The sequence below is a fragment of the Anopheles gambiae genome, chromosome 2, assembly GCF_943734735.2.
Source record: "Anopheles gambiae chromosome 2, idAnoGambNW_F1_1, whole genome shotgun sequence".
In the NCBI taxonomy this organism is placed as follows: domain Eukaryota; kingdom Metazoa; phylum Arthropoda; class Insecta; order Diptera; family Culicidae; genus Anopheles; species Anopheles gambiae.
Window position 1 is genome coordinate 89,132,073 of NC_064601.1, and position 22,234 is coordinate 89,154,306.

The following is a 22,234-nucleotide window of genomic DNA, read 5'->3' on the forward strand; positions in this document are numbered from 1 at the left end:
GAATACGTCGTTATGCTGTAACGCTGACAAATGTCACATTTTCTTAAGAAACTCTATTTGATTTTTAAAGGCTTTAAAACACTGTTAATAATCAAATAAAGTTTCTTAAGGCTACTTGGGATGCTACTTATTGACAGCCTCGAAGAATCCAAATTTACTTGTAAACAATCCATTCTCATGGAGATTTTCGGACTGATTACGCTTCTGAAACTTCTTATTTCATGTCAAGAACTGATTCTCATTCCGGTTATCGGAGCAAATTGCGATTCCCAGGTTGGTTCCGATTCTGGAGCCGATCCTGATTCCGGAGCCGATTCCGATTCCGGAATCGATTCAGAAATCATCTCCGGAACCGGAATCGGAATCGTCTTCCGAGTCAACTCCGGAATCGGAATTGATTCCAACATCGGAATCGGCTGCTGAATTCATTACGAACACGAAATTGGTATCGGGTAGGTCCAACCACTAGTGTAATTATTTTAGGCTGGAAATAGACGAACCGAGATCGTCGCGGTGCCGCGAAATTCGCGCCTTGTTTATAACAGTTGGGCTGTCAAATCTTCCGCGCCTCCGATCGCGCCTGCTGTTTCGCAGAGATACCCAACTTCGGTATTTCTGAGATTTTCGCGGTAGCGCGAACCGATTGTTTTCACTTTTTCTGGTGAATTCGTTTGAAAAAACGTGTAGGGAAAAGAGTTTTGTATTTTATTTTGCATAAACTATGTGAAATAACCAATTTGATTCGAAAATTGATAAACATTATTTCTTCTTGGCACATTCAATTGTCACCAGACCTCGGATGGTTCCATACACGAACCGCGATTATCTCGCCTATCTGTCAGATTTTATAACAGAATTGACAGCTCAAGTCATACGCGATTTTCGCGGTACCGCGACGATCTCGATTCGTCTATTTCCAGCCTTAGGTATTTTAATTTAATCGATTTTCTGGTACTATTTCCTTGGCAAAAAACACTTTCGTTGTTTTACGGAACTCAATAATGTTGAGCAACAATTTCACTGTAAACAGGAGTTTCTTTATCTGAAAAACTGCTCAAAACAAAATAAATACCCAACGTTATCCTCTTAACGGCTCATTCAAAATATCCCCACACTACGACTGTCACGCATGACGTTTGATGGTACGCTTTCGGGCGCTGTCAACACAACCCCGACCCGACCCAACCCGGGCGTTCTCTATTAACCTTGCTTTTGCCCATGGGTTGACGATTACCTGATCTGAAGGCGCGTTATTTACCAAAAGCTGCAAGGGTAGAAAGTTCTACGTTTCGGGTTGACGAGAGCAGAAGCAAAAAAAAAGAAAAACAAGCCCTCGAAAGGGCGAAAGACTAATTCACTTCATCACCTTTCCTCTACCTGGCTGTGCGCATCCGGACACTGCTCCAGTGCGGACAGAAACCTTAGCAACGCGAGCGAGAATCCGCAGCAGCGAAGAAAAGTGTGTGTGTTGTCATTAGGGGTGCCCTTCCGCTTCGCCTTGAAGCGCAGCGCGATAGTGTGTGGTGTGGTGGTTTTTCCTGCGTAGTTTGGCAGTGTGTACGGGATCCGTCTCTTTGTGTGCGGGCGCCCGTTCGGGTGAAAGTAGGAGCGATTTTCCCCTGACCGAATCGTGCGTAGTCAGCAGCCAGCTTGATGCGGGAGTCAGCGCGAATATGAACAAATCGCACGAGCAGCAACTAAAATGGAGGGACACCGAGGTCGAGGAGCTGATTGCCAGCATGAAAGAGCGTGAGTAGGGGCCGTATGACGCCGTAAATGGGCAGTACGGAAAGCTGTCGACGTAACACAACACACTTCGATAACATTGTGGGGGGATGGTGGTGGTGGTAGTGTTGGTGGTTGTGATACTGCTTTATTTTCTTCGTGTTTCTGATTGTGGGCCATATATATATATTTTTCTTTATTGTTATTTTTGCTATTCTGCAGGAGAGTTGCTGGCGCTATCGGACGGCAAGAAGCGCCGCTCGCTGGAAGTGTTCGCGGTGGTGCGAAATGATCTGCTGCGCAAAGGCTACTTTCGCACCGAGGAGCAGATACGCCGGAAGATGAACGAGCTGCGGAAGCAGTACTTCGAGGCGAACCGGTCCGAGTCGGACAGTCGCTACGAGCTGTGCGACCATTACGAGGCGCTGCACGATCTGTTTACCGATGCGCAGCGCAAGCTGGACAGGCGGACGGACCGGTCCCGGATCCGCACCAAGCGTCGCCGTCAGTCGCAGAACGGAGGACAGGAGATGGTGGTTCCGTCAGCTTATCCGATTAAATCCTCCAAGGCGTCGGTTCGACGCAGCGCTAGCGGCAGCAGCAGCGTGTGCAGCAGCGTGCACAGCCAGCAGCACAACGGGTACGAGCAGCACAATCATCACACAGCATCGGCGTCGTCGCAGCAGCAGCATAATGGTGGCGACGCGATGCACAACGGGGGAAGAAGGAACGCTTCGCCGCCCCCGGTGCGTTTGAAACGCCCGGACAAGTTCCATCTGAAGCAGAGCGCGTATCAGCCCAACTTGAACAACTCTCTTACGAATCTGTGCAAGTGAGTAATCGTGAAAGCGTGCAAACAAGTGATTCACCATTTGGCAATGCTGACGTGCGGGAAAGGCATAAAAGGGGGACGCTACCGTCGTCCCCTTTTTCCCGTTGTGACAAAATTCGTCTCCATCAATCAACCACACGCTGGCACAGGCGCGACCACAATCAACCTTCAACAATCAATTTTTCTCACTTTTTCCCAGAAACGATCGGTATGCCGACGTGATGTTGCTGGTTTGCAATGACGATGATAACATTGCCATTCCGGCCCACAGGCTCGTGTTGGGAACGTTTAGCCCGGTATGATTTTCTTTTGCTTCCTTCTGACCGTTTCGATCCCAAGCTCCTTTCGCATGGGAGTTTTTATAATTCTTTCTGCCACTTAATTATGCCTTTTTGCTCTCTCTCTCTCTCTCTCTGTGTCGTTGTAGTACTTCGCTAACGTGTTCGAAAAGGTTGCGTTCGTACCGTCGTCGGCAACGATCTACGTGGCGCTGCCCCCGACGGTGACGCGGGCCGCCCTGCAGTGCCTGCTGCAGTACATGTACACCGGCGAGGCGATCGTGCACGCGGACTCGTTCGACGACGTGATGATGTGCGGCGAGTTTCTGCGCATCAACGGATTCGCGGGCAAACGGAGCAGCGGCATGCTGAAGGGCCAGCAGGAGGAGCTGGTGTCGGTGCCGCTGGTCACGGTGACGAAAACGATCAACATGGACGCGGGCGACGCGAGACGGGGCAGCCCAGCAACGCCCGCGCCCGCGAATACAACGACACGGGCGTCAACGCCGACGCCGGTACCGATGACGATGCGCGCGTACTACGGTTCACCGTCGCCGCCGAGGAAGATTGCGCGGCATTACGAACCGGCGCCGCCGGTGGTCTTTCAGCAGCCCCGGTACACGCTGGCGCACCAACCAAAGCAGGATCTGCAATCGATGCAGCAGCAGCAGCAGAGTTTACGTCAATCGATGTATCAGGAGGATATGTTAGAACCGACCGCATTGATGGGCCATCGCTCACAAATGCTCCCACAGCGACAGACACAGTACGTGCAGCAGCAGCAGCAGCAGCAGCAGCAATTGCAACAGTATCAGCCGCAAGAAATGTCGGACGGTCTGTTCCAGCAGCCGTTCCGCCAACAGCAACCACTTATGATGCCGCTCAGGCAACCGTTGCAGCAGCGCTATCATCCGCAGCCGCTGCAGCCGCTCGATATGAACCTGGGGCAGGAGGATATGTTGCTTCCGTCACAGCCGGTGCAGAGCGCGCAGCGGCAGCAGCAGATGATGCGGATGCAGCTACATCGCCAATGGCAGCAGCTGCAAGCCCAAGCACAGCAGCTGCAGGACGAGCTGATGGACCCGGGCCAGGATCTGCAGCCGCCACTGGTCCGGCAATCCCCGACACTGCAGCAAACGGTTCAGAAGCAGCAATCGCTTCAGTCGCTGCCACAGCAACAGAGCGTGCAACAGCAGCCTCGGCAGCTACAAACGCAACAACAGCAACAGCAGAAAGAAGTTCAGCAACAACAGTCAGTCCCGATACAGCAGCCAGCGCCGTTGGAGCCTCCGGAGCTGCCCCTTCCTCAACAACCACAGTGTCCAACGGTGGCACAGGCACAGCAGCCAGCAGCACCTCCACAGCCTCCGGCACAGCAGAAACAGCCGCAAGCGGTGCCAACCGATCAGCAGACGCTAGATGCAGCGCAAGACGATTTTCAGCAGCCGGAAGAGCTGTTGGCAACGCTACAGCTGGTAAGAACACAGCCAATACTGAAGCCAACAGCAGCGCAACCAACGCAGCCCGTTGTTGCTGCCGAGCAAGTGTTGCTGCCACAGCAACCGGCTTCGGAGCAGCACGAGGAGGTAGCAACGGAAGAGCTGATGGATGGGACTGAAGTGCTGCTAGAAGAGGAAGAGATACTGGAGCCGGAGCAGCAGCAGCAGCAGCAGCCACAGCAGCCGGAACAACTACTGGAGCAATGTTTGTCCCAGCAGCCAAAAATACAAGACGAATTGATGAAACTGCAGGAACTGCTGCCGTCGCAGGAGCTGCTAGCACCGCAGCAGCCGCCCCAGTCGGAACAGCCCGCGCAACAGCGCGAAACATTGCGACCACAGCCAACGTTACAGCAGCGCCTGCTGCAAAAGCAAAAGCTGCAGAACGAGCTCGTTAGACCGCAGGAGCTGCTCGCCTCGCAGGAACTGTTGGCACCGGCGAAAACACAACCAACACCGCAGCAGCCACAGCGTGCAGCGGCAGGGCAATCTAATCAGCTGAAACCGCTGCTACAATTTCGTCGCCCCAAGCAGCATTTCCAGGCCCAAATTCTGGTGGACAAGCTAATGGCAAAGCCGACACAAGCGGACACGGTGCCAGTAGCAAAAACCCAAAGCCAGCCGGATGAGAAAGGCGCGAAAGAAGGTAAAGCCGTGCCGGCGGCTCAAACATCGAAGAGCGTAGCGTCATCGTCCGGCACGTCGCAGCTGAGCGATTCCGTGCTCATCGCCAAGGACGAAGCGGCGGCAGCCGTAGACAAAGCGGTGCAGGAAAACGAACCCGAAGATCCGAACGACCGGTCGCTGGAGGATCCGAACGATCGGTCGCTCACGCGAAGCGAATGCGATGTCGAGTTTCTGGACAAACCGCGCCGCAACAGCCTGTTCGAGTTTGCCGACCAGCGCAATCTGAAGCTGTACGAGGCGCAGGAGCGGCGCAAGATGGACTTTATCAAGGAGTACGAAGAGCACATGAAGAGTGCGCAACCGATGGTGGAAACGCCCGAACCGTCGCCGTCGGTACCGCCCGCCCCGGTATCGCCCGGCAGCTCGTCCAGCTCACCGCCCCCACTGCCAACCAAGTTCAAGGTGCAGCATCGCAAGCCGGCGTCAATTAGGCGCCTGGTGGCGCTGCCCAAGCCGCCCGACATTATCGACGCGCTCGACAGCATGGTCAACCTGACGTCGGACGAGTCGATGATCGAGCTCGTGTCGAAGTCGCCGGAATCGCAGACGTCCCACTTTAGCACGCGGTCCCACAGCCCGGACGGGCAGGGCAAGATCGATGCGCTCATACTGGAGAACTTTGCCGAGCATCCGGCCATTTTCGCCAACAGCTCAATGAACGAGCTGGTGCCGCACCCGGAGACGGCCGAGCTGGACGAGAGTGACGGGCTCGACCAGCAGGAGGGCACGCTGCCGGACCAGTACGTGTCGTCGCGGCTGAACTGCCAGCTCTGCTACATGTCGTTCACCACGCCGACCGACTGGGTGAACCACGTGTCCTGCCACTGTATCGTGGATCAGGGTTTACTGAAGCGGAGACGAATTTCGGTAAGTGTTTGCTGTTGTTTGGTGTGCTGGAATGTTTTGTGCAGCCTGTTAATGCGTTTTTTCATTGTTTTCTCTCTCGCTCTTTTCGCTATAGAACGATGACGATAGCGACTATTTCCGGTGCGACATGTGCTCGTCCTACTTCATCTCGGCCCAGGACTGGCTAACGCACGTGGCAAAGCATAATAACGATCATGAATAGTAAGCCCTCGTGCTCTGTAGGACCTGAACGCCATGTTTTTTAAAGTTGTATGGAAGAAGTATTTTTACACCCTCGTGCTCTCGACCAAACCAATCTTCTTTTTTTTTGGGGCTCAATAACTACCGCAATTGGGGCCTGTCTAAGCGCCACTTTGTGGACTTGGTTATCTGTGACTTCATCAGTGTGTGTGCATACGAGCAAGTCAAGTCCTTGCGCGTGCGGGGTTGTGACTCGTTCCCGCACGGGGATCTGAACCCATGATGGGCATTGATGTTGTCGATTTGCCTTCCTTATCACAGGACGGGTAAGAAAAAAGCGGAAGGCAGTGCATCTTGTTTGCCGATCACGTTTTTTGTCACCCTTCTAAAGAAAAACGAACGAAACCAGACACACACAATCGGGGCTAAGATGAGGAGATAATGCGCTGGTACGCTGGTGTAACTTCCCTTGTCAATAGATTTATTCTTCACAATAATGTCTAATCAAAAACAAGGATCGCATGTATAGTTAGTACCCATGAACGTTGGAGGAAAAAGCAGAAGCTATTAGCTATGATTGCTAGGGATTACAATTAATTCATATTATGATATAATGCTCCGTACGCAAGAGAAAGAGAGTGAGAGGCCAGCGACACCGCGGATCTCTCTCCCTTTAACTGATAGAATCCTAGAAAAAACGGACACAAAACACACATACACTCACACGCATTGCAAGTAACAGATTTATTGTACAACTTGACGGAAAAAACGAAATTCCCCAAATATAGTTTTCTTTTAATCCTTTTTTCATTGCGATATTGAAGAGAAACAAAAAAAAGTTTAATAGTGTATTCTTTAGAAAGAAACAATGCAATGTAATAATATTCTAATTTCGACGAGTTACGAAATGACGTACATTACATGGATCGTTGAGATTCGATTTTTTTCTCTTCTAAGCCCATCCGAAGGTCTTTGTTTATCATTTTACCGGTTACGTATCAAAACAAAGAAAATGCTGAACACACACACACACATTCAAAATAACTGCCAGCAAGCTGCTGGCACAGCTGTGCTACTGTCATCTGCGGGTGCTGTCAGTTGCAATGTTTATCTTTTTCAAACGAACGGTTAACGCGATTAACTCACAGCATGGGCAAATGGCAGTTGCGACAAACGAATCGCTCTTTCGCGTGTTTAACAATGCTTATTTCATTACACAATTATCTTGATAATTCATTTCAGTCGCAGAGGGAATTGTGATAAACGATACGTCCTTTTTTTCTTATTCCAACCGTGGCCTTTTAGCGTCATTTCTGGAAAACAAAAAAGATTGCAATAAATGTTACAAAAATGTTCCCCTTTGGATGCTGTGACCTTTGACATTTGATACGAACATTACCATAACCCCGCGGCACGATGTTAGCGTACGTGGAAAAGCCTTGTGGTTAGTAAACATTGAAACATTATTAACATTTGTTATTTACACATTAGTCGACACCAACAATCCATCGCCTCGCAAACAAAATGTAAATACATGGGTAATTATTTTAATGTTTTTTCGCGTTTGAGTTTATTTTTCCATTAACTTTTTTGCATAACGCCACGAACATGTACACACACAAAATGCATCCTCATTGATCGTATTTTTTGTTGATTGGCATTCGCATTTATAATGCCAGCCTTACACATAATCGCTGTTAGTAGAGTAATACACTGGTTACCGGATTTTTAAGGGTGCTGTAGAGGTGTGATGTGTGTAGTGGTTTTGTCTTGGACTATGTACGTATGGCCGTGGTATTATGGTATTATTATAATGCATTGGGACAATAGAGAGAGAAAGAGAGCGAGAGCATTCAGAAGTAGTGCTGCTTCCCCTTTTGCTTTCGGAATGAACGAGTTCAAATGGTTTGCTTACGCCAAGATATCGTAGTTGTTTTCACCGTTCTTGCGGCTCTGCAGGAACTTCGTGTGGTCCTCGGTCGAAATGAACGACTGCTTTACGGCGTCGTCCTTTTCCATCAGCTCTCGCCACTGCAGCTGTGTTTGGAGCGAGACGAACAGAGGGGGTTGAATTATTAGTACAGTAAAAAATCAATTAAAAAATACCGCAACTCCTTACCAGTTTACCGAACCGCTCCTTGTCCAGCTCGTACTTATCGCCGAGCGCAAACTTGAGCAGATCGACCCGCTCGCACCACGGCCAGATCATGTAGTCGATCATGCCCGGCTTATCGCCCCCGAAGTACGGGGTGCCCCGCGCCTTCAGCTCCTTCTCGAAAATGTCCAGCCCCGCGCCGAACTCGGTGATGGCACCGGGCGGGATGCCGTCGGCCGCGAACAGGATGCGATAGTACGGCCCAATGACCGAGCCGGCGAACCGCTCGATCAGGATGCGGTCCTGCGCCTTGCTGAACGGGTCGGCCGGGTACAGCTTGCGCTGCTGGGCCGAGTACGCCTCCTCGATGTAGTCGGACAGGACGAGCGACTCGTACAGGGTGGCGCCCTCCTTGCCGGGAATCTCCAGTGCCGGCACCTTGCCGAGCGGGTTCTTCTCCAGGTACCATTCCGGCTTCTCGGACAGGTTGATGTAGATCGCGTGGTACGGGATCTTCTTCGCGTCCAGCATCAGGTGGACGCGCTGGGCGTACGGGCAGAAGCGCATCGAGTACAGGCGCAGCTTACCATCGTCCGGGAGGGATGGTGGGCTGGAACCTAAAAAGAGACGAAACACAAAACACACACACATACATGCGCGTTTAATCGCAAAGGTCTAGAATAATCGTTCGAAATGTTGTCAGTTCCAGCTCCATTGTTCAATGACATCATAATAGCGAGAATGGATGACGTCTCTCAATGGGCAAGATCTATAATTACAACTCATTTAAAATTACAGAGCTATGGCCGAAGGTCCACTTATCGATTGATAAGATAGTCCCCTTGCCCCATCCCGGAAATGGTTCCACCCAATGACGATCGATAAACTGTCCCCCAACCCACACAGGTAGGCCCGCAATCGATCGACAATACCTCAATTTTTCCAAAGTCACGAAACGGCTTAACCTACTTCACAGACACATCACTCCGTTTTTCTTTTTATCACACACTCGGTGTCACGATCCCGGTTCGTGGTTTGATGACGAACCGGTCAGAGAAGCCCGCTAGCACCACCACCATCGTCATCATCATCGATGATGTCTCCACCGATTGATGACATCAGCGTATGTGCGTGTGAGGGTGATGTTAAAAATATCCAGCCCCAATATGCCGGAAATTTCACCGCCGCCTACTCCGAACTGCACTGGAGGCTCCGTTCGGAGTGCGCTTGAAGAAACCTTTGTGGGCAACCATTCTTACCTTTGGCGAGATGCTTTCCGTTGCTCATGATTGTGCGGGTTACTCGCGGTCGAGGGTTTTAAGGTTTCAAAGCCGATGCCGGTAAAATAGAGACGAGTCGGGCCGCCGGTGTGACTTCAACAAAGAGGTGGCTTTTTATACGTGCAGCAGTAGTGTTGTTTGTGTTGCACACACTGCACACTGGGCGAGTTGGAAGGGAATTGATGGACAAACGATGTGCGAGTGTGCGGGAAATTAACCCTTCTGTGTGTGGCGATACTTCACAATGGGAGTAAAAGCTGGGATAATATTTTAAAAAATATTTAGAAATGATGATGTTTTGATGGGAATCGATTCCGTCTAGCTCCGAATTTTTAGGAGAATTGATTCCGGAAAGAAGATAAGGAACACTTGTGCAAAATTAATATCAACTCCGGGATCGGCTCCGGAATCGTAGTCAGTTTTAGAATCCTGAAATAATGACTCAAACTTGAAAAAACGGATACACAATATTACACTTTACACAATATTGTTATTATGGCCGAAATTAAACCTGCCTAATAACGTCCGCTCTGAAATTGATTTGGATTTCAGAACCGGTTTCGATGCTGGAGCCCATCCAAGAGGAATTTCCGGAACTAGATAGGTAGATCCGATTATCTGTGCCTGGTGGTTGCCATTTGGAGTTGTGATACGTGCTCCAGAGAGTGTCTATCTCCAATCCTAAATCAGAACGATCGATATTAGGTTCATTATTTTGAACCTAGCACGTTTGAACGGTCGGAACAGTCGTAACGGTCGGAACTATTCGATTCCGTTCGAATCGAAACGGTCGGAAATAAAGTGGATAGAATATACAGGCGGTCCCCGAGATACACGGTTAATGGGGACCGAAAACGGCCGCAAAATACCGCGTATCTCGAATTTCCGCGTAAGTCGAATCTCGTGATTTCCAGCTAAAATATCACTAATTTTTGTATAATTTTGCAAGTAGGGGGCGGTTTCAGTCACGTTATGAATTATTTGATTTGATTCTGACTGAATATAACAGTTTTAAACCTTTTGAAATAGTTTTTAACATTCGATCAAAACGGAAATTATTTGGCAATTTACAATTGATGTGTCAAATCAGTACAATTTGCTCAAAGAACTGTCAAATTTAGAAAACCGCGTATCTCCGAATCCGCGTATAAGAGGTACCGTGTATCTCGGGGACCGCCTGTACAGGTTGGTATAACATAAAGGTAGTTATGGTCGAAAAGGTCGTAACTAATGATGGGAAAAACGAAGTTTTCTGCAAACGATTCCGGATAGTAGGTCTCCGGAATTGGCTCCAAAATCATGATCGGTTCCGGAATCGGAATCGGCTCCGGAATAGGAACTGGCTTCGGAATCGGAATCGGCTCCGGAATCGGAATTGGCTCCGGAATCGGAATTGGATCCGGAATCGGAATCGGTTTCGAAATCGGAGTCGGTTTCGGCATCTTCATCATCAATAGAAGTTTAGATCCAATGATACCCCCAAAGCATCCAAATTTACTTGTAAAAGATCCATTCTCTTGGACATTTCCGAACTGATTTCGCTCCTGAAACTTCTTATTTCGATCCAAGAACTGATTCTCATTCCAGAGCTAATTCCAACACTGGAGTCAATTCTTATTCTTTTACCGGACAAATTGCGATTCCCAGGTCGATTCCGATTCCCGAATTGATTCCGAAATTGGAGTCGACTTCGGAATCGTCTCTGGAGTCGACTCCGGAACTGATTTCGAACACGGAATTGGATTCGGGTAGGTCTGATTCCTCACCACTAGACGAAACAATCGGAACGGTCGGAGCGGAACGAATGATTGATGCGGAAAATGAAGTTTTGGTCGGATTCCTGCTAGGTCTTAATTTCTCCGGAATCGGTTCCGGATAGTATTTGTGGTATCGAATCCGGAATCGAAATCGGGTCCAAAATCGTAAATGGCTCTGAAATCAGAATCGGCTCGGGAATCGGAATCGATTTAGCAAAAGGAATCGGAATCGATTTAGCAAAGGTTCCAAATGTACTTATAAACGGTCTATTCTCATCAAGATTCTGGAACTGATTCCGCTTCTAAAAATTCTGATGGCAATTCCAAAACAGATTCTGACTCTGGGGCCAATTCTGATTGGATTTCCAGAGCCGATTACGTTTCCCGAACTGATTCCGATTCCAGGGCTGATTTCGATTCCACAGCCGATTCCAATTCCGGAATCGATTTATCTCGCTCCCATTTATGTAGCATCGATTGGATGATCAAACACATTTTTAAAGTCCCGGTAAATACTGACGTCAGCTACAAATTCGTTATTTTGTATTTATTTTGAACTATAAAATTTACTAAACAACAAAACTATTTCTAATGCAAATAATGGTTAAAATCTCAGTTATCTCCACTCTGCAAATCGTACCAACATTCACTGTTGCTTCTTTTTCGACTTCATTTTACGTCCACAGCATACGCGCCTTACTATGAACACGGCCAACCATAACACGAACAAGATCACTCCAGCAAAGAAGCCATACACGTCCAACAGATTAGACCTGGCCGTGCCCAGCTTCAGCGTCGGTGAGCGTAGATGCTCCACCGTTGGATGTCTCAGCACGTACTCGATCCACCAGATCGCCCGATCGAGCGGTTTTTCCGGCTGATCGCGAAAGTACATCGCCCGGCGTTGCATGTTCTCCCGGTAGATCGGTGTTTCCAGCACCTTCAACACGGTGGCGCGTATTTTCTCCGTCGACAGCGCGCCAAAATCGAGCGGCTCGGCCACCCCACCAATGAGGGAGCGTTTGAGGTTCTGGAATGTTGTAGAAGCGTGTTATTGAAACGAAAAACATGATAAAAGATCGCCACACTTACTCGATGCTGATCGACAAAGAACGGCATTCCGATCAGTGGTACGCCAAACCAGGACGCTTCCTGCGTGCTCAATCCACCCGAGTGCGTGATGAATCCTCGCGTCCGGGGATGGTTCAGGATGCTGTTCTGGGGCAGCCACGGCCGTATGATCACGTTCGGTGGCAACGGGAGGTTCAGTTTCGATTCAAACTTCCACAGGAAATGATAGTCCGGCATTTGGCGGAACGCTTCGATAAACATCCGCTGACGCTGCTCGCCAATCATGTCCGATCGGATGTTGGAACCGAGCGAAAACAGTACGGTCCCTTTTTTGGCCTTCCCCACAAACTCCTCCAAATCGCTGGGCAGTGGTTTCGGTTCCTTAATGTGGGCTCCTCCGATCGCAATCACATTCGGTGGCAGTGGTTCCGGTGCATCGAACGAGGGATTAGTGTTAACCAGCATCAGAACCGTGCGCTGCTCAATGTCCTGTAGGTAGGGCATGTCGTTGAAGCCGAACCGGTCCCTTACCATTGCGTCCAGCTGGGGCATGATGGTAAACTTACGCAAACTGGAGCAACCATTGAATCACTTTAGTTAACAGCCAAGCACAAACCTTCCAACCCATTCAACTTACCCAGCATCCCACAGGCAGAGGTACGTGTTGTAGGCCCGCTCGGCGAAACTCATGTCGAACCCGTACGGCAGGGCGTAGTGTGGCGTGTACGCAAAATGCTTATGACCTCCCACAATGTCCACCGAGTACGGTGGGTTGCTGAACGCGGTCAGTGCGACCAGCGGCGGGTAGTTAAACTTGTGCAGCAACGGTAGCAAACACGGTCCACAGCCAAAGTCGTACAGTACGAGATCGAACCGGAAGCTGTCGGGGTAGTTGAGGATCACGCTCAATCCGTTCGACTTGAGCGCTCCCCGGCACATGCCGAGATAGAACTCGCGGAAGGTGAACAGTGATTGAAAGGGGGTTTCTTTCGACACTTCCAGCAGATCAAGTCCTTCGTCTTCGTACAGGGTGGAGTATACCTTTTCCAGCATGATGTAGGTAAGGTTGGTGCGTGATGCATCACCATCCTGGGAGACGACCGTTACATTGTGGCCCCGGGCTACCAGCTCCTCCATGATGACACGGTTCCTGGAAGAGTGTGTTCGGAATAAGGAGATCGGTTTTTGCGGGAGCCTAAAAGGATGTTAATACCAACCAAATGTGATGGCTCGGACTAGGCACGGTCATGATGCAGAGGATGTTTGCTGTCTGGACGGCGGACAGTGCCGCTAGTGCGCAGAGCGCAACAAGCGATACGTTCGTACGCATCGCCGTTATCTTATGAACTAGCGCGAGATGAGCGTTAGTTGAGCGAAGAGTGATTCCTCGGTCATCATCGTACATTGCCTCTGGGTGTGTGAGTAGATGAGAAAGGGTCACCTACTGTGTCGGACAGAGGCACGCGAACGAGTCTCCCGTATGTATGGAATGGCACACTTGCGCTTGCTATTGACCTTGCGTTGGAGGTAATTGTTTTCAGCCCGCCCGACGTGCATGATCGTTAGAAGATTGCAATCTACTACATATCTCTCTCTTTCTCTCTCTCTCTCTCTCTCTCGCTCGTGCTCTCGCTCTCTGATTGTCTATGTGTGATATGTAACGGGAGAATTGCAAATCATTGTTGAATGAATTGAACTCTAACTCGAGCTCGAGCAGGTGCCTGAGTGTGCACTCCCTTTAGTTACTTTTCTTGTTTACATTGCGATACGAGCGTCTGTCGGAGCATGTGCAAATACGCTTACAGCAGTAAACGGCCAGAACGTTAAGTAGTATCAGTGCCAGCTTTATATCGTACAGCTCGTACTGCCAGAATGTCATATGCTTGGTGGGTGATTGTATTGCCTTCCCGTCGGGATGACGTAGGACCCACTCGATCCACCAGACGGCTCGATCGAGCGGATGTTCCGGTTGATCGCGCAGCAGTGCGGAACGGCGCTTCATGGCATCTCGGTAGCTGGTGTTGGTTAGTATCTCCCGGAGTGCAGCTGAAATTTGCTCCACTGAGAGGGAATCATGAGCTAGACGAAGAGCAACACCGGCAGTTACCGATTTGTGGAGGTTCTGGAAGTAAAGCGAGGGTTTTTTTCGTAAGCAATTTAATTCTAACCTTTGATGTAGGAGGAAAATGGCAAATAGAAGTGGAGTAGACTTCAATCCGGCTCCGGAAGATAAGATCAAACAACATTATTCAGAGCAGTCGGAACTGGAGTTGGAGTCGGCTGGAGTATGAGCTGTTTTCGCTTGGAATCAGAGTAGGTTTGAGTTGAAATCGACCAGATTCGGATCCTGTCGGAGTATGAGTCGGCCGGAGCCGGAGACATTTAGAGTTGAAGTTGATGCCGTATGACGTAGATATAAAAAGGACAGGCCGTTTCTGGACCCAACTCCTGCAGACTCTGGACCACTCCAATTCCCGATGACTTTATTTCCTGATCACTCCAACGCTGAATGATTCCAACTCCGACTAGATGCCAATCCGGACCACTCTGATCTACTCCAAATCTAGCCGAATACGACTCCACACGACTCTGATTCCAGCTCCGGTCAACACCGACTCCGGATGACTCCGACTCTGGTTCAGGACGACTGATGACCTACTCTCGACCTTAGGTGACTCAAACGAATTTCGACTCTAGATGACACTGGCTCCGAAATACTCCCACTCCAACCAATTCCAGTTATTAAGATCCATTTGACTCTTACCCGATACTGATCGCAGATAAAAGGAATCCCAACCATCGGCACACCGTGCCACGTAGCCTCATGCGTACTCAGCATACCGCTGTGCGTAATGAACGCCTTAACGTTCGGCTGCGCTAACACATCGTTCTGGGGCAAGAACGCCCTTATCAACACATTCGCAGGAACCTCAAACGATGGCAGCTCTTCAAACTTCCACAGGAAATTGTACTCCGGCAGCTGGCGGAACGCATCCAGGAACATGTGGATGCGTTCCTTCCCCAGATCGGCACTTCTCACGTTGGTGCCGAGCGAGAACAACACCGATCCTTCCCTACCGGCTGCAATGAAGGTGGCCAGATCGTCTGGAAGATGATTGGCGGGTCGCACCTGCAGTCCACCGACCGGGATGTGGTTCGGTGCGATTGATTCGGCAAAGTCAACGGAGTAGTGGAAGTTGGCAAGCAGCAGTACGGTGTTGTGCTCCATCTGCTCCAACGATGGCATGTCAGGGTAGCGGAAGTGGTTGCGTACCATCTGCTCGATGCGGGGAAGAAACACGTGATGGCGATAGCTGAAAAAAGGGAACGTATGTGATTACCAAATCGCTTAACTGTATTATATTCCTTACAAATGATCGACATTGTGCAGGACCCAGTTGTAGAATCGCTGATAGAAGGTCATATCCGAGTCGTAGTTTAACGTGAAGAACGGCACATACGCGTAGTGCTTGTGTCCGCCGACGAAATCCGCCGTAAACTGTGGATTGTTGTACGCCGTTACACCGATCAGTGGTGGATGGTGGAATTTATGTATCAGTGGAAACAGACACGGCCCACAGGTGATGTCCGCGATGATCAAATCAAACCGGAAATCGTCTGGATAGGCTTGAATTACTTGCAAACCCTTGGACCGTAGCACTCCCCTGCACATGGCCGTACCCCAGACGTATAGGTCCTTTATTCCGGTGAGTGCGCTGTGGGACGCCATTTGGAACAGATCGAGCTCCGTGTGCAGATCCGAGTAGGCATGCTCGAGATGGATGTAGGTGATGTTGGGTGGAGCTGTTCGCTCGTCCACATCCGCTGATATCACCGTTAGGTTGTGGCCGCGGGCAGCGAGTGCCTCGATCCAGACTCGGTTCCAGATGTGATGGCTTGGGCTGGGGACTGGCGTAAGACAGAGGATGTTTGCGCCGGCTGATAGCTGCCAGCAACATTGCTGGAAAAGCAAGAGTATCACTAGCCCGGGTATCATTGTACGGAGATCACCATGGAAACGAGCGCCAACGGCTACTGGATGGTGCTGATAGCTTGACAAGAGTTTTATTGAATCAAACACGTGTTTTGTGTTCGTCAATGAACTCATTAGGGGTTTACTCGGTACACATGTGAGCGAAAATGAATGGCACATTTGCTGGTAACGACGCTAATGCAGGTGCTTGCGTGCAGGAAATGATACATAATGAATGCAAAAACACGACGAATAGAGTAAAACGTCTCGCGGTCATTAAGATAGTACCTTTGAAGGGAAAATATACACTTGATGCATTTTATTGAGATGTACTGCTAAAATTCGACGAAGAGGTTTCTACCTCTGTGTAATGGTATACTCTACACATTCAGTGTACTTTCTTTTTCGCTTTACCCGGCTGGGAAGCTTTTGCAAAGAGTGCTTTGCCAGTTTTGTGCAGCAAATAAACGATCAACAGTACGGCCAGCACCAGGCAGGCCTTCACGTCGTACAGTTCGCTCCGCCACGGTCCAAGCTCGAGGGTGGGCGATTGGATCGTCTTCGCGTTCGGATGGCGTAGGGCCCATTCGACCCACCAGACGCCCCGCTCGAGCGGATGTTCCGATTGATCGCGGAACAGCTCCGATCGTACCTTCATGGCATCACGGTAGCGGGGTGACTCCAGCACCTTCAGCACCGTGTTGCGTATTTTCTCCGTCGTCAGATCCCACAGACTAATCTTTTCCGCTACACCAGCGCGGATGGATTTAGCGAGATTCTAAGGAAGAGGGAACCAGGAGTTTAGTGGATTGTGATAATTGGATTGGGATGTTATGCATCGATCTTACCCGATACTGATCAGCGATCACGGGGATACCGATCATTGGCACACCGTGCCACGTTGCCTCGTGCGTACTCAGCAGCCCGCCATGCGTCATGAAGCCCTTCACATGCGGATGGGCGAGAATATCATTCTGTGGCAGAAACTTCTTCATCATAACATTCGGCGGCAGATCGTACGGTAGGTCCGTTTCAAACTTCCACAGGAAGTTATAGGCCGGCATTTGTTGGAACGCTTGCAGGAAGGCTTTGATCCGCTCCGGACCCAAATCTTTACTGAGCACGTTCGTCCCGAGAGAAAACAGCACGGAACCCTTCTTCCCGGCCCGGATGAAGCGATCGATATCGGCTGGAAGCGGCTTAGATGGAATGATCTGTAGCCCACCGACCTGGATCATGTTTTGAGGGATCGGTTCGAGGAAGTCGACGGAATGGTGAGAGTTCACCAGCATAAGCATCATTTTCTGATCCATCGTACCAAGATAGGGAAGATCGTTTGCCTTTTCGTGCTCGCGTACAAGACGATCCGTTTCCGGAAGGAAGATGTAGTTGCGGTAGCTGAAATGGAAGAAAAGGAGCATAACACTGGGTGCTCGCTTCACACTTTTTCGCTCTACACTTACAAGTAATCAATCCAATGGAGTGCGGCATTGTAGAATCGTTGGAAAAAGTTCATACTGCTGTCGTAGTCCAGCGTGTAGTACGGCACGTAGGCGTAATACTTGTGGCCCCCGATCAGATCGGTCGTGTAGGGCGGTGTGTTGAACCCCGTCACACCAACCATCGGTGGCTGGCCGAACCGATCGTACACAGCGAGCAGACACGGACCGCAGGTGAAATCGTACAGCACTAGATCGAACTTGGTATCGCGCGGATAGTTCATGATCGTCTGGTATCCCTCCGATCCGAGTATGCCGATGCACATCGAGATCGCGTAGTCGTAGAAGATCCGCATGCTCTCCAGTATGCTCGATTGGCCCATCTCGTAGAAATCGATCGCCGTCGCGCCCTCGTGGATCGTGTCGTACGTTTTCTCCAGATGGATGTACGTCACGTTCGGTGGCGGGTTTCGCTCTACGTCCGGCGATACGACGATCAGGTTGTGGCCACGGGCAGCTAGCGCATTCACCAGCGCACGGTTCCAAATGTGATGGCTCGGACTAGGCACACCCATCAGGGCAAGAATGTTGGCGCCGTGCGCATAATGGACGCCTGCACCGATCGCTAGCAGCAACACTGTCCAGAACGGCACCAGGGGCGATCGCGTCTCGCCCATCTTATCGGCTGTACGGTCGGGGAGGTAATAAAAGCACATCACATCCCTGATGTATGACCAGCACCATCTGCCAACCATAGCTGAAAGTGTTTTCTTTTTAGCATACTCAGCTGGCAAAATCTTCGCCACGATCACGTGCGCTGTGTAAACTATGGGCGTAGCGGCAGTTGGATCGTGCCCGCGAACCGGGAAGCGCTGGATGTGTGGTAGCGGCCTATCAATTGGCAAGATGATTGTGCAAAATTGCCACATTAGATGGGATGAAAGAGATAGAAAGAGACGGCGACCTGATGACCTGATATTTGTTTAATGTCGTCAGATAATAGGCGATTTCAGGTTTTGTCGAGCAATCAAACCGACTAGCAGCGGTTTTAATGTCTGTTTGGAATTGATTCCTTCAGTATTAGACCTTGTAAATGCCTTGTGCAGTACATGTGTGGTACATTGTTGTAAAGAATTAACGCAAAGCCAGTGTTTTTGGTGCCTCCTTTCTCTAATCTTGTCTAATGTCTACAAATCTTACTACCAACTAGTGGCTTATCATCATCAGTTTGTGCCCCAAGATGACAGCAAGATAACGACACCGATTTACTGTGCAAACATGCAATGATTGTTATCTGCCTATGATGATAACGCACTGTCACGCATATGTCTCCAGTAGCCAATTCCGATAGATGCACCCCTACACGGTCGAGCCTACTACCCTTCGAAACCGATCTGCTCCTCCATCGGAGCGCTGATTGGCGGTGACACTGATTGCATCCCGCATTACCGGGTGCGTCGCGTCAAGGGCAACAGTTTCGGTACTGTTGATGAGGTTAAATTCATCTCCACATCGCCAAAAAGATGAGCACGAATACGCACGTACTGCTCGAGATAGCGGGAGAATGAGAGTGAGAGTAGCGTGTGATAACACTGAGTGGTACATAAATTTTCATCATATGTTCGCTCGTTGTGTTTGTGTCTGAAGGGGGGGAAGGTGCAATACACCTTCATTTCTATATTTAGTGTACGTGTGTGGAGGTCTTAGTGAACTTGACCACATCGTGCGGCAGCGTCAATGCGATGCGGACACATTCGATTTCAGTTTCCCCAAATTCGTCGCTTTAAGAGGACGCAGTCGTGTTTGGTCCGCGATGAGGATTTCGTTGTTCAGTTTTGTTAGCTTCTTGCTGTCGCTGGGAGTTACTGTGAATGGGGCCAATATACTCTGCCTGATGGGAGTTGCCAGCCCAAGTCATCATATCTGGTAAGGAAATGAAGTTTGAGTAAATGCTGAAGTTATCATAATTATGACTTCTTTCCATTCTTTCTCGTACGTAGGAATCGAGCTATTATGGACGGGCTAGCCCGCGCTGGACACAATCTAACCATCCTGTCGGCTGATGTGGAAAAGAACCAACCGAATAACGTCCACTACGTGCATCTGGAGGAAATCTATCCCACGCTGTACAGCGGTCCCGACTCGATCGATCTGATGGAAATGGCGAACGAAAATGTATTCAAAAGTGTCGTCTCCTTCTATCGTGACTTTGTAGTGCATGAATGTGCTGGTAGGAACTATTTATATGCTTTTTCTCTCTACGTCATCCTCTCATTCTTCTGTCTTGTTTTGTTTTAGGAACGCTGAAATCGAAAGGTTTACAGCAGGTGATGGACTATCCGGACGATTTTCGGTTCGATCTGGTACTGCACGACTTCACCTGTGGACCGTGTTTGCTCGGTTTGCTGCACAAGTTCAACTATCCGCCGTTGGTCAGCGTGACCGCGTTTAATAATCCACCTTACTCGACGGAGGTGATCGGGGGACATAAGTTTTATTCGTACGTCCCGTTCTACTCGCTCAGCTACGGCACGGACATGAATTTCTTCCAGCGCGTTCACAACACGCTGCTTTGTCTAACGGATGTGGTGTAAGTGTGGTGCAAGTGTCGAAATAAGCGGCAATATCATATTGTTCTGTTTTGGGTTTTAGCTACCGAAACTATGTTTCCAATCCTCGAATCGATGCGATGATGCGAGAGTACTTCCGCTACGATGATCTTCCCTACGCTCCCGAGCTAAGCCAGCGAACGAAGCTGATGCTGGTCAATGCACACTACTCGATCGATTTTCCTGAGGCGGCTCCACCTAACCTAATCCCGGTCGGTGGACTCCAGATACGTGAGCCTGCTCCACTGCCCGCCGATTTGGAGCAGTTCGTTAACGTAAGCCGCAAAGGAGCCGTGCTGTTCTCGCTCGGTACGAACGTGCGTAGTGATCAGTTGGACAGTGGCCGGCAGCGTATGATAGTGGAAGCGCTCCGTCAGCTACCGGACTATCACTTTCTGTGGAAGTTTGAAACGGAGCTCGGCATTCCGCTGCCCAAAAATGTGATCGTGCGCCCATGGATGCCGCAGAATGATCTGCTGGCGCACCCAAAGCTGAAGGCTTTTATAACGCACGCCGGGTTGTTGAGTACACACGAGGCCACCTGGTATGGGGTACCGATCGTGGGTATCCCCTTCATAGCAGATCAGCACCGTGTAAGACTTGAACGCTTAGCAACTTTGTGGAAGAAATCTTACACTTTTCTCACTCCCTTTTCCAGAACCTTGAGCGCTGCGTTCGATCGGGCATTGCGAAGCGTGTCGCGTTTCAAACGATGACTACCGAAGAGCTGCGGGACGCTATTCGGGACGTGCTGGAGGATCCACAATATCGCACCAACATGGCGGCACAATCGGCACTGTTTCGTGATCAGCCGGAAAAACCGCTGGCAAGGGCCGTTTGGTGGATCGAGTGGGTACTGCGCCATCCAGATGCGACGCAGCTACAGTCGCCGGTGCTGAAGTTGGGCTTTGTGAGAACGTACCTGCTGGATGTTGCTCTCTTCTTCGCTGCTATTCCTGTGCTGCTTGTGTTCATTGTTAAGCGATGGTTGCGAAAGTCGCGATCGGTTTCGGAGGGCAAGAAGAGGAACTGATGACATGTGGGTGTGGTTGCTCAGATGTCAGCATTTCAGTTTGTGAGTAATTCTAACGGATGTGCCATAAATGTTGATTGTGGAAATACTAAACCAGGTTCCCAAAGTATTACATTGTGGAGGGTTTCAGGCCCTCTTTTGAAAATAAATATTCTGCCATGTGCCTTTTTTATGTTTTTATTTAATATAATTTGTTAATAACTATGTAGTTATTTTGTTCCAATTACGCAAAACTAATATTGAAATCATAATTGATCTACAACTAAACCTGAGTATACACCGGTCCTGGAGCCGATTACAACCCCATACCTATCCAGGAACTGATCACGATTTCATATGGGTCCTGGAACTGGTCAAGATTCTACATCGATCCTTCAAATGGTCGGGAATCCATACCGTTTCTGGAACCATTTACGAGCCGCTTCTTGGACTGATAATGAAACCACACTGTTCCTAGAACTGGTACTGAACTCGTATCGGTCTTTGAACAGACCATGAACTCCTATTGGTCGCGGAAATGATAGAAAACCCATAACAATCCTGAAATTGATCTCAATCCATATCAGCCCTTGGTCTGATACTGAATCCATACCGGTTCTGGAACTGATCGCAAACACATGCTAGTTCTAGAATTGAACTGGACCGGAACTAATACCGGTTCCTGAACTGATGCTTAATTTACTTCGAACCTGTTCATAACCCGATAAATATTCTCAAACCGACCTCGAACCTATAACGGACATGGAACCGATCATGTACCCATCACTTTTCTGGAACTGTTACTGAACCCTTAATGTTCCTGGAATTCATACTGAAACTAACCCAAATCAGAATTGTTTCTAGACCAGTTCCGATCCAGTAAATGATTCCGCTAGTTTACAAATCATTCTTGGCAGTATACGCGGCGTA

The 22,234-nt window shown here is 49.6% G+C and overlaps 5 protein-coding genes across 5 annotated transcripts; 2 read left to right on the forward strand and 3 right to left on the reverse strand.

The window, feature by feature from the left end:
• The first annotated feature begins 1,183 nt into the window (after nucleotides 1-1,183).
• LOC1276418 (daxx-like protein) lies at nucleotides 1,184-6,878 on the forward strand. The gene is made up of 5 exons (XM_315761.5): nucleotides 1,184-1,749; nucleotides 1,948-2,557; nucleotides 2,757-2,853; nucleotides 2,985-5,888; nucleotides 5,983-6,878. Exons 1-5 carry the CDS (start codon nucleotides 1,674-1,676, stop codon nucleotides 6,088-6,090), a joined length of 3,795 nt encoding a protein of 1,264 aa, XP_315761.5. The 5' UTR covers nucleotides 1,184-1,673; the 3' UTR covers nucleotides 6,091-6,878.
• LOC1276420 (pyrimidodiazepine synthase) lies at nucleotides 6,789-9,641 on the reverse strand. The gene is made up of 4 exons (XM_061640948.1): nucleotides 9,423-9,641; nucleotides 8,188-8,780; nucleotides 7,984-8,105; nucleotides 6,789-7,381 (listed from the first exon to the last, which is right to left on the reverse strand). Exons 1-4 carry the CDS (start codon nucleotides 9,448-9,450, stop codon nucleotides 7,351-7,353), a joined length of 774 nt encoding a protein of 257 aa, XP_061496932.1. The 5' UTR covers nucleotides 9,451-9,641; the 3' UTR covers nucleotides 6,789-7,350.
• Nucleotides 9,642-11,735: 2,094 nt separating this feature from the next.
• LOC5667251 (uncharacterized) lies at nucleotides 11,736-18,449 on the reverse strand. Its single transcript, XM_001688672.2, has 10 exons — nucleotides 17,708-18,449; nucleotides 17,093-17,642; nucleotides 16,639-17,022; nucleotides 15,643-16,232; nucleotides 15,104-15,585; nucleotides 14,094-14,317; nucleotides 13,489-13,712; nucleotides 12,909-13,421; nucleotides 12,293-12,842; nucleotides 11,736-12,230 (listed from the first exon to the last, which is right to left on the reverse strand). The coding sequence occupies exons 1-10, from the start codon at nucleotides 18,436-18,438 to the stop codon at nucleotides 11,847-11,849; spliced, it is 4,632 nt and encodes a 1,543-aa protein (XP_001688724.2). The 5' UTR covers nucleotides 18,439-18,449; the 3' UTR covers nucleotides 11,736-11,846.
• Nucleotides 13,959-16,595, reverse strand: LOC5667252 (UDP-glucosyltransferase 2). The gene is made up of 3 exons (XM_001688673.2): nucleotides 15,643-16,595; nucleotides 15,036-15,585; nucleotides 13,959-14,393 (listed from the first exon to the last, which is right to left on the reverse strand). Exons 1-3 carry the CDS (start codon nucleotides 16,422-16,424, stop codon nucleotides 14,010-14,012), a joined length of 1,716 nt encoding a protein of 571 aa, XP_001688725.2. The 5' UTR covers nucleotides 16,425-16,595; the 3' UTR covers nucleotides 13,959-14,009.
• A 250-nt stretch (nucleotides 18,450-18,699) lies between the features above and the next one.
• Nucleotides 18,700-21,505, forward strand: LOC1276422 (UDP-glucosyltransferase 2). Its single transcript, XM_315766.5, has 5 exons — nucleotides 18,700-19,609; nucleotides 19,684-19,913; nucleotides 19,982-20,273; nucleotides 20,336-20,885; nucleotides 20,951-21,505. The coding sequence occupies exons 1-5, from the start codon at nucleotides 19,497-19,499 to the stop codon at nucleotides 21,323-21,325; spliced, it is 1,560 nt and encodes a 519-aa protein (XP_315766.5). The 5' UTR covers nucleotides 18,700-19,496; the 3' UTR covers nucleotides 21,326-21,505.
• The last annotated feature ends 729 nt before the right edge of the window (nucleotides 21,506-22,234 follow it).

Excerpts from the sequence above, each read along its gene's own strand:
- LOC1276418 (XM_315761.5), top strand. The coding sequence starts at position 1,674 with ATGAACAAATCGCACGAGCAGCAACTAAAATGGAGGGACACCGAGGTC. Across the intron at positions 1,750-1,947 it reads GATTGCCAGCATGAAAGAGC|GAGAGTTGCTGGCGCTATCG; the intron begins GTGAGTAGGGGC and ends GCTATTCTGCAG. Across the intron at positions 5,889-5,982 it reads TGAAGCGGAGACGAATTTCG|AACGATGACGATAGCGACTA; the intron begins GTAAGTGTTTGC and ends TTTTCGCTATAG.
- LOC1276420 (XM_061640948.1), bottom strand. The coding sequence starts at position 9,450 with ATGAGCAACGGAAAGCATCTCGCCAAAG. Across the intron at positions 8,106-8,187 it reads AGGAGCGGTTCGGTAAACTG|CTGCAGTGGCGAGAGCTGAT; the intron begins GTAAGGAGTTGC and ends CTCCAAACACAG. Across the intron at positions 7,382-7,983 it reads AACAACTACGATATCTTGGC|AAATGACGCTAAAAGGCCAC; the intron begins GTAAGCAAACCA and ends TTTGTTTTCCAG.
- LOC5667252 (XM_001688673.2), bottom strand. The coding sequence starts at position 16,424 with ATGTGCCATTCATTTTCGCTCACATGTGTACCGAGTAAACCCCTAATG. Across the intron at positions 15,586-15,642 it reads CTGCACAATGTCGATCATTT|CTATCGCCATCACGTGTTTC; the intron begins GTAAGGAATATA and ends CCCTTTTTTCAG. Across the intron at positions 14,394-15,035 it reads TTATCTGCGATCAGTATCGG|AACCTCCACAAATCGGTAAC; the intron begins GTAAGAGTCAAA and ends CTTTACTTCCAG.
- LOC5667251 (XM_001688672.2), bottom strand. The coding sequence starts at position 18,438 with ATGGTTGGCAGATGGTGCTGGTCATACATCAGGGATGTGATGTGCTTT. Across the intron at positions 17,023-17,092 it reads TGATCGCTGATCAGTATCGG|AATCTCGCTAAATCCATCCG; the intron begins GTAAGATCGATG and ends CCTCTTCCTTAG. Across the intron at positions 13,422-13,488 it reads AGTCCGAGCCATCACATTTG|GAACCGTGTCATCATGGAGG; the intron begins GTTGGTATTAAC and ends ACACTCTTCCAG.
- LOC1276422 (XM_315766.5), top strand. The coding sequence starts at position 19,497 with ATGAGGATTTCGTTGTTCAGTTTTGTTAGCTTCTTGCTGTCGCTGGGA. Across the intron at positions 20,274-20,335 it reads CTTTGTCTAACGGATGTGGT|CTACCGAAACTATGTTTCCA; the intron begins GTAAGTGTGGTG and ends TTTGGGTTTTAG. Across the intron at positions 20,886-20,950 it reads TCATAGCAGATCAGCACCGT|AACCTTGAGCGCTGCGTTCG; the intron begins GTAAGACTTGAA and ends TCCCTTTTCCAG.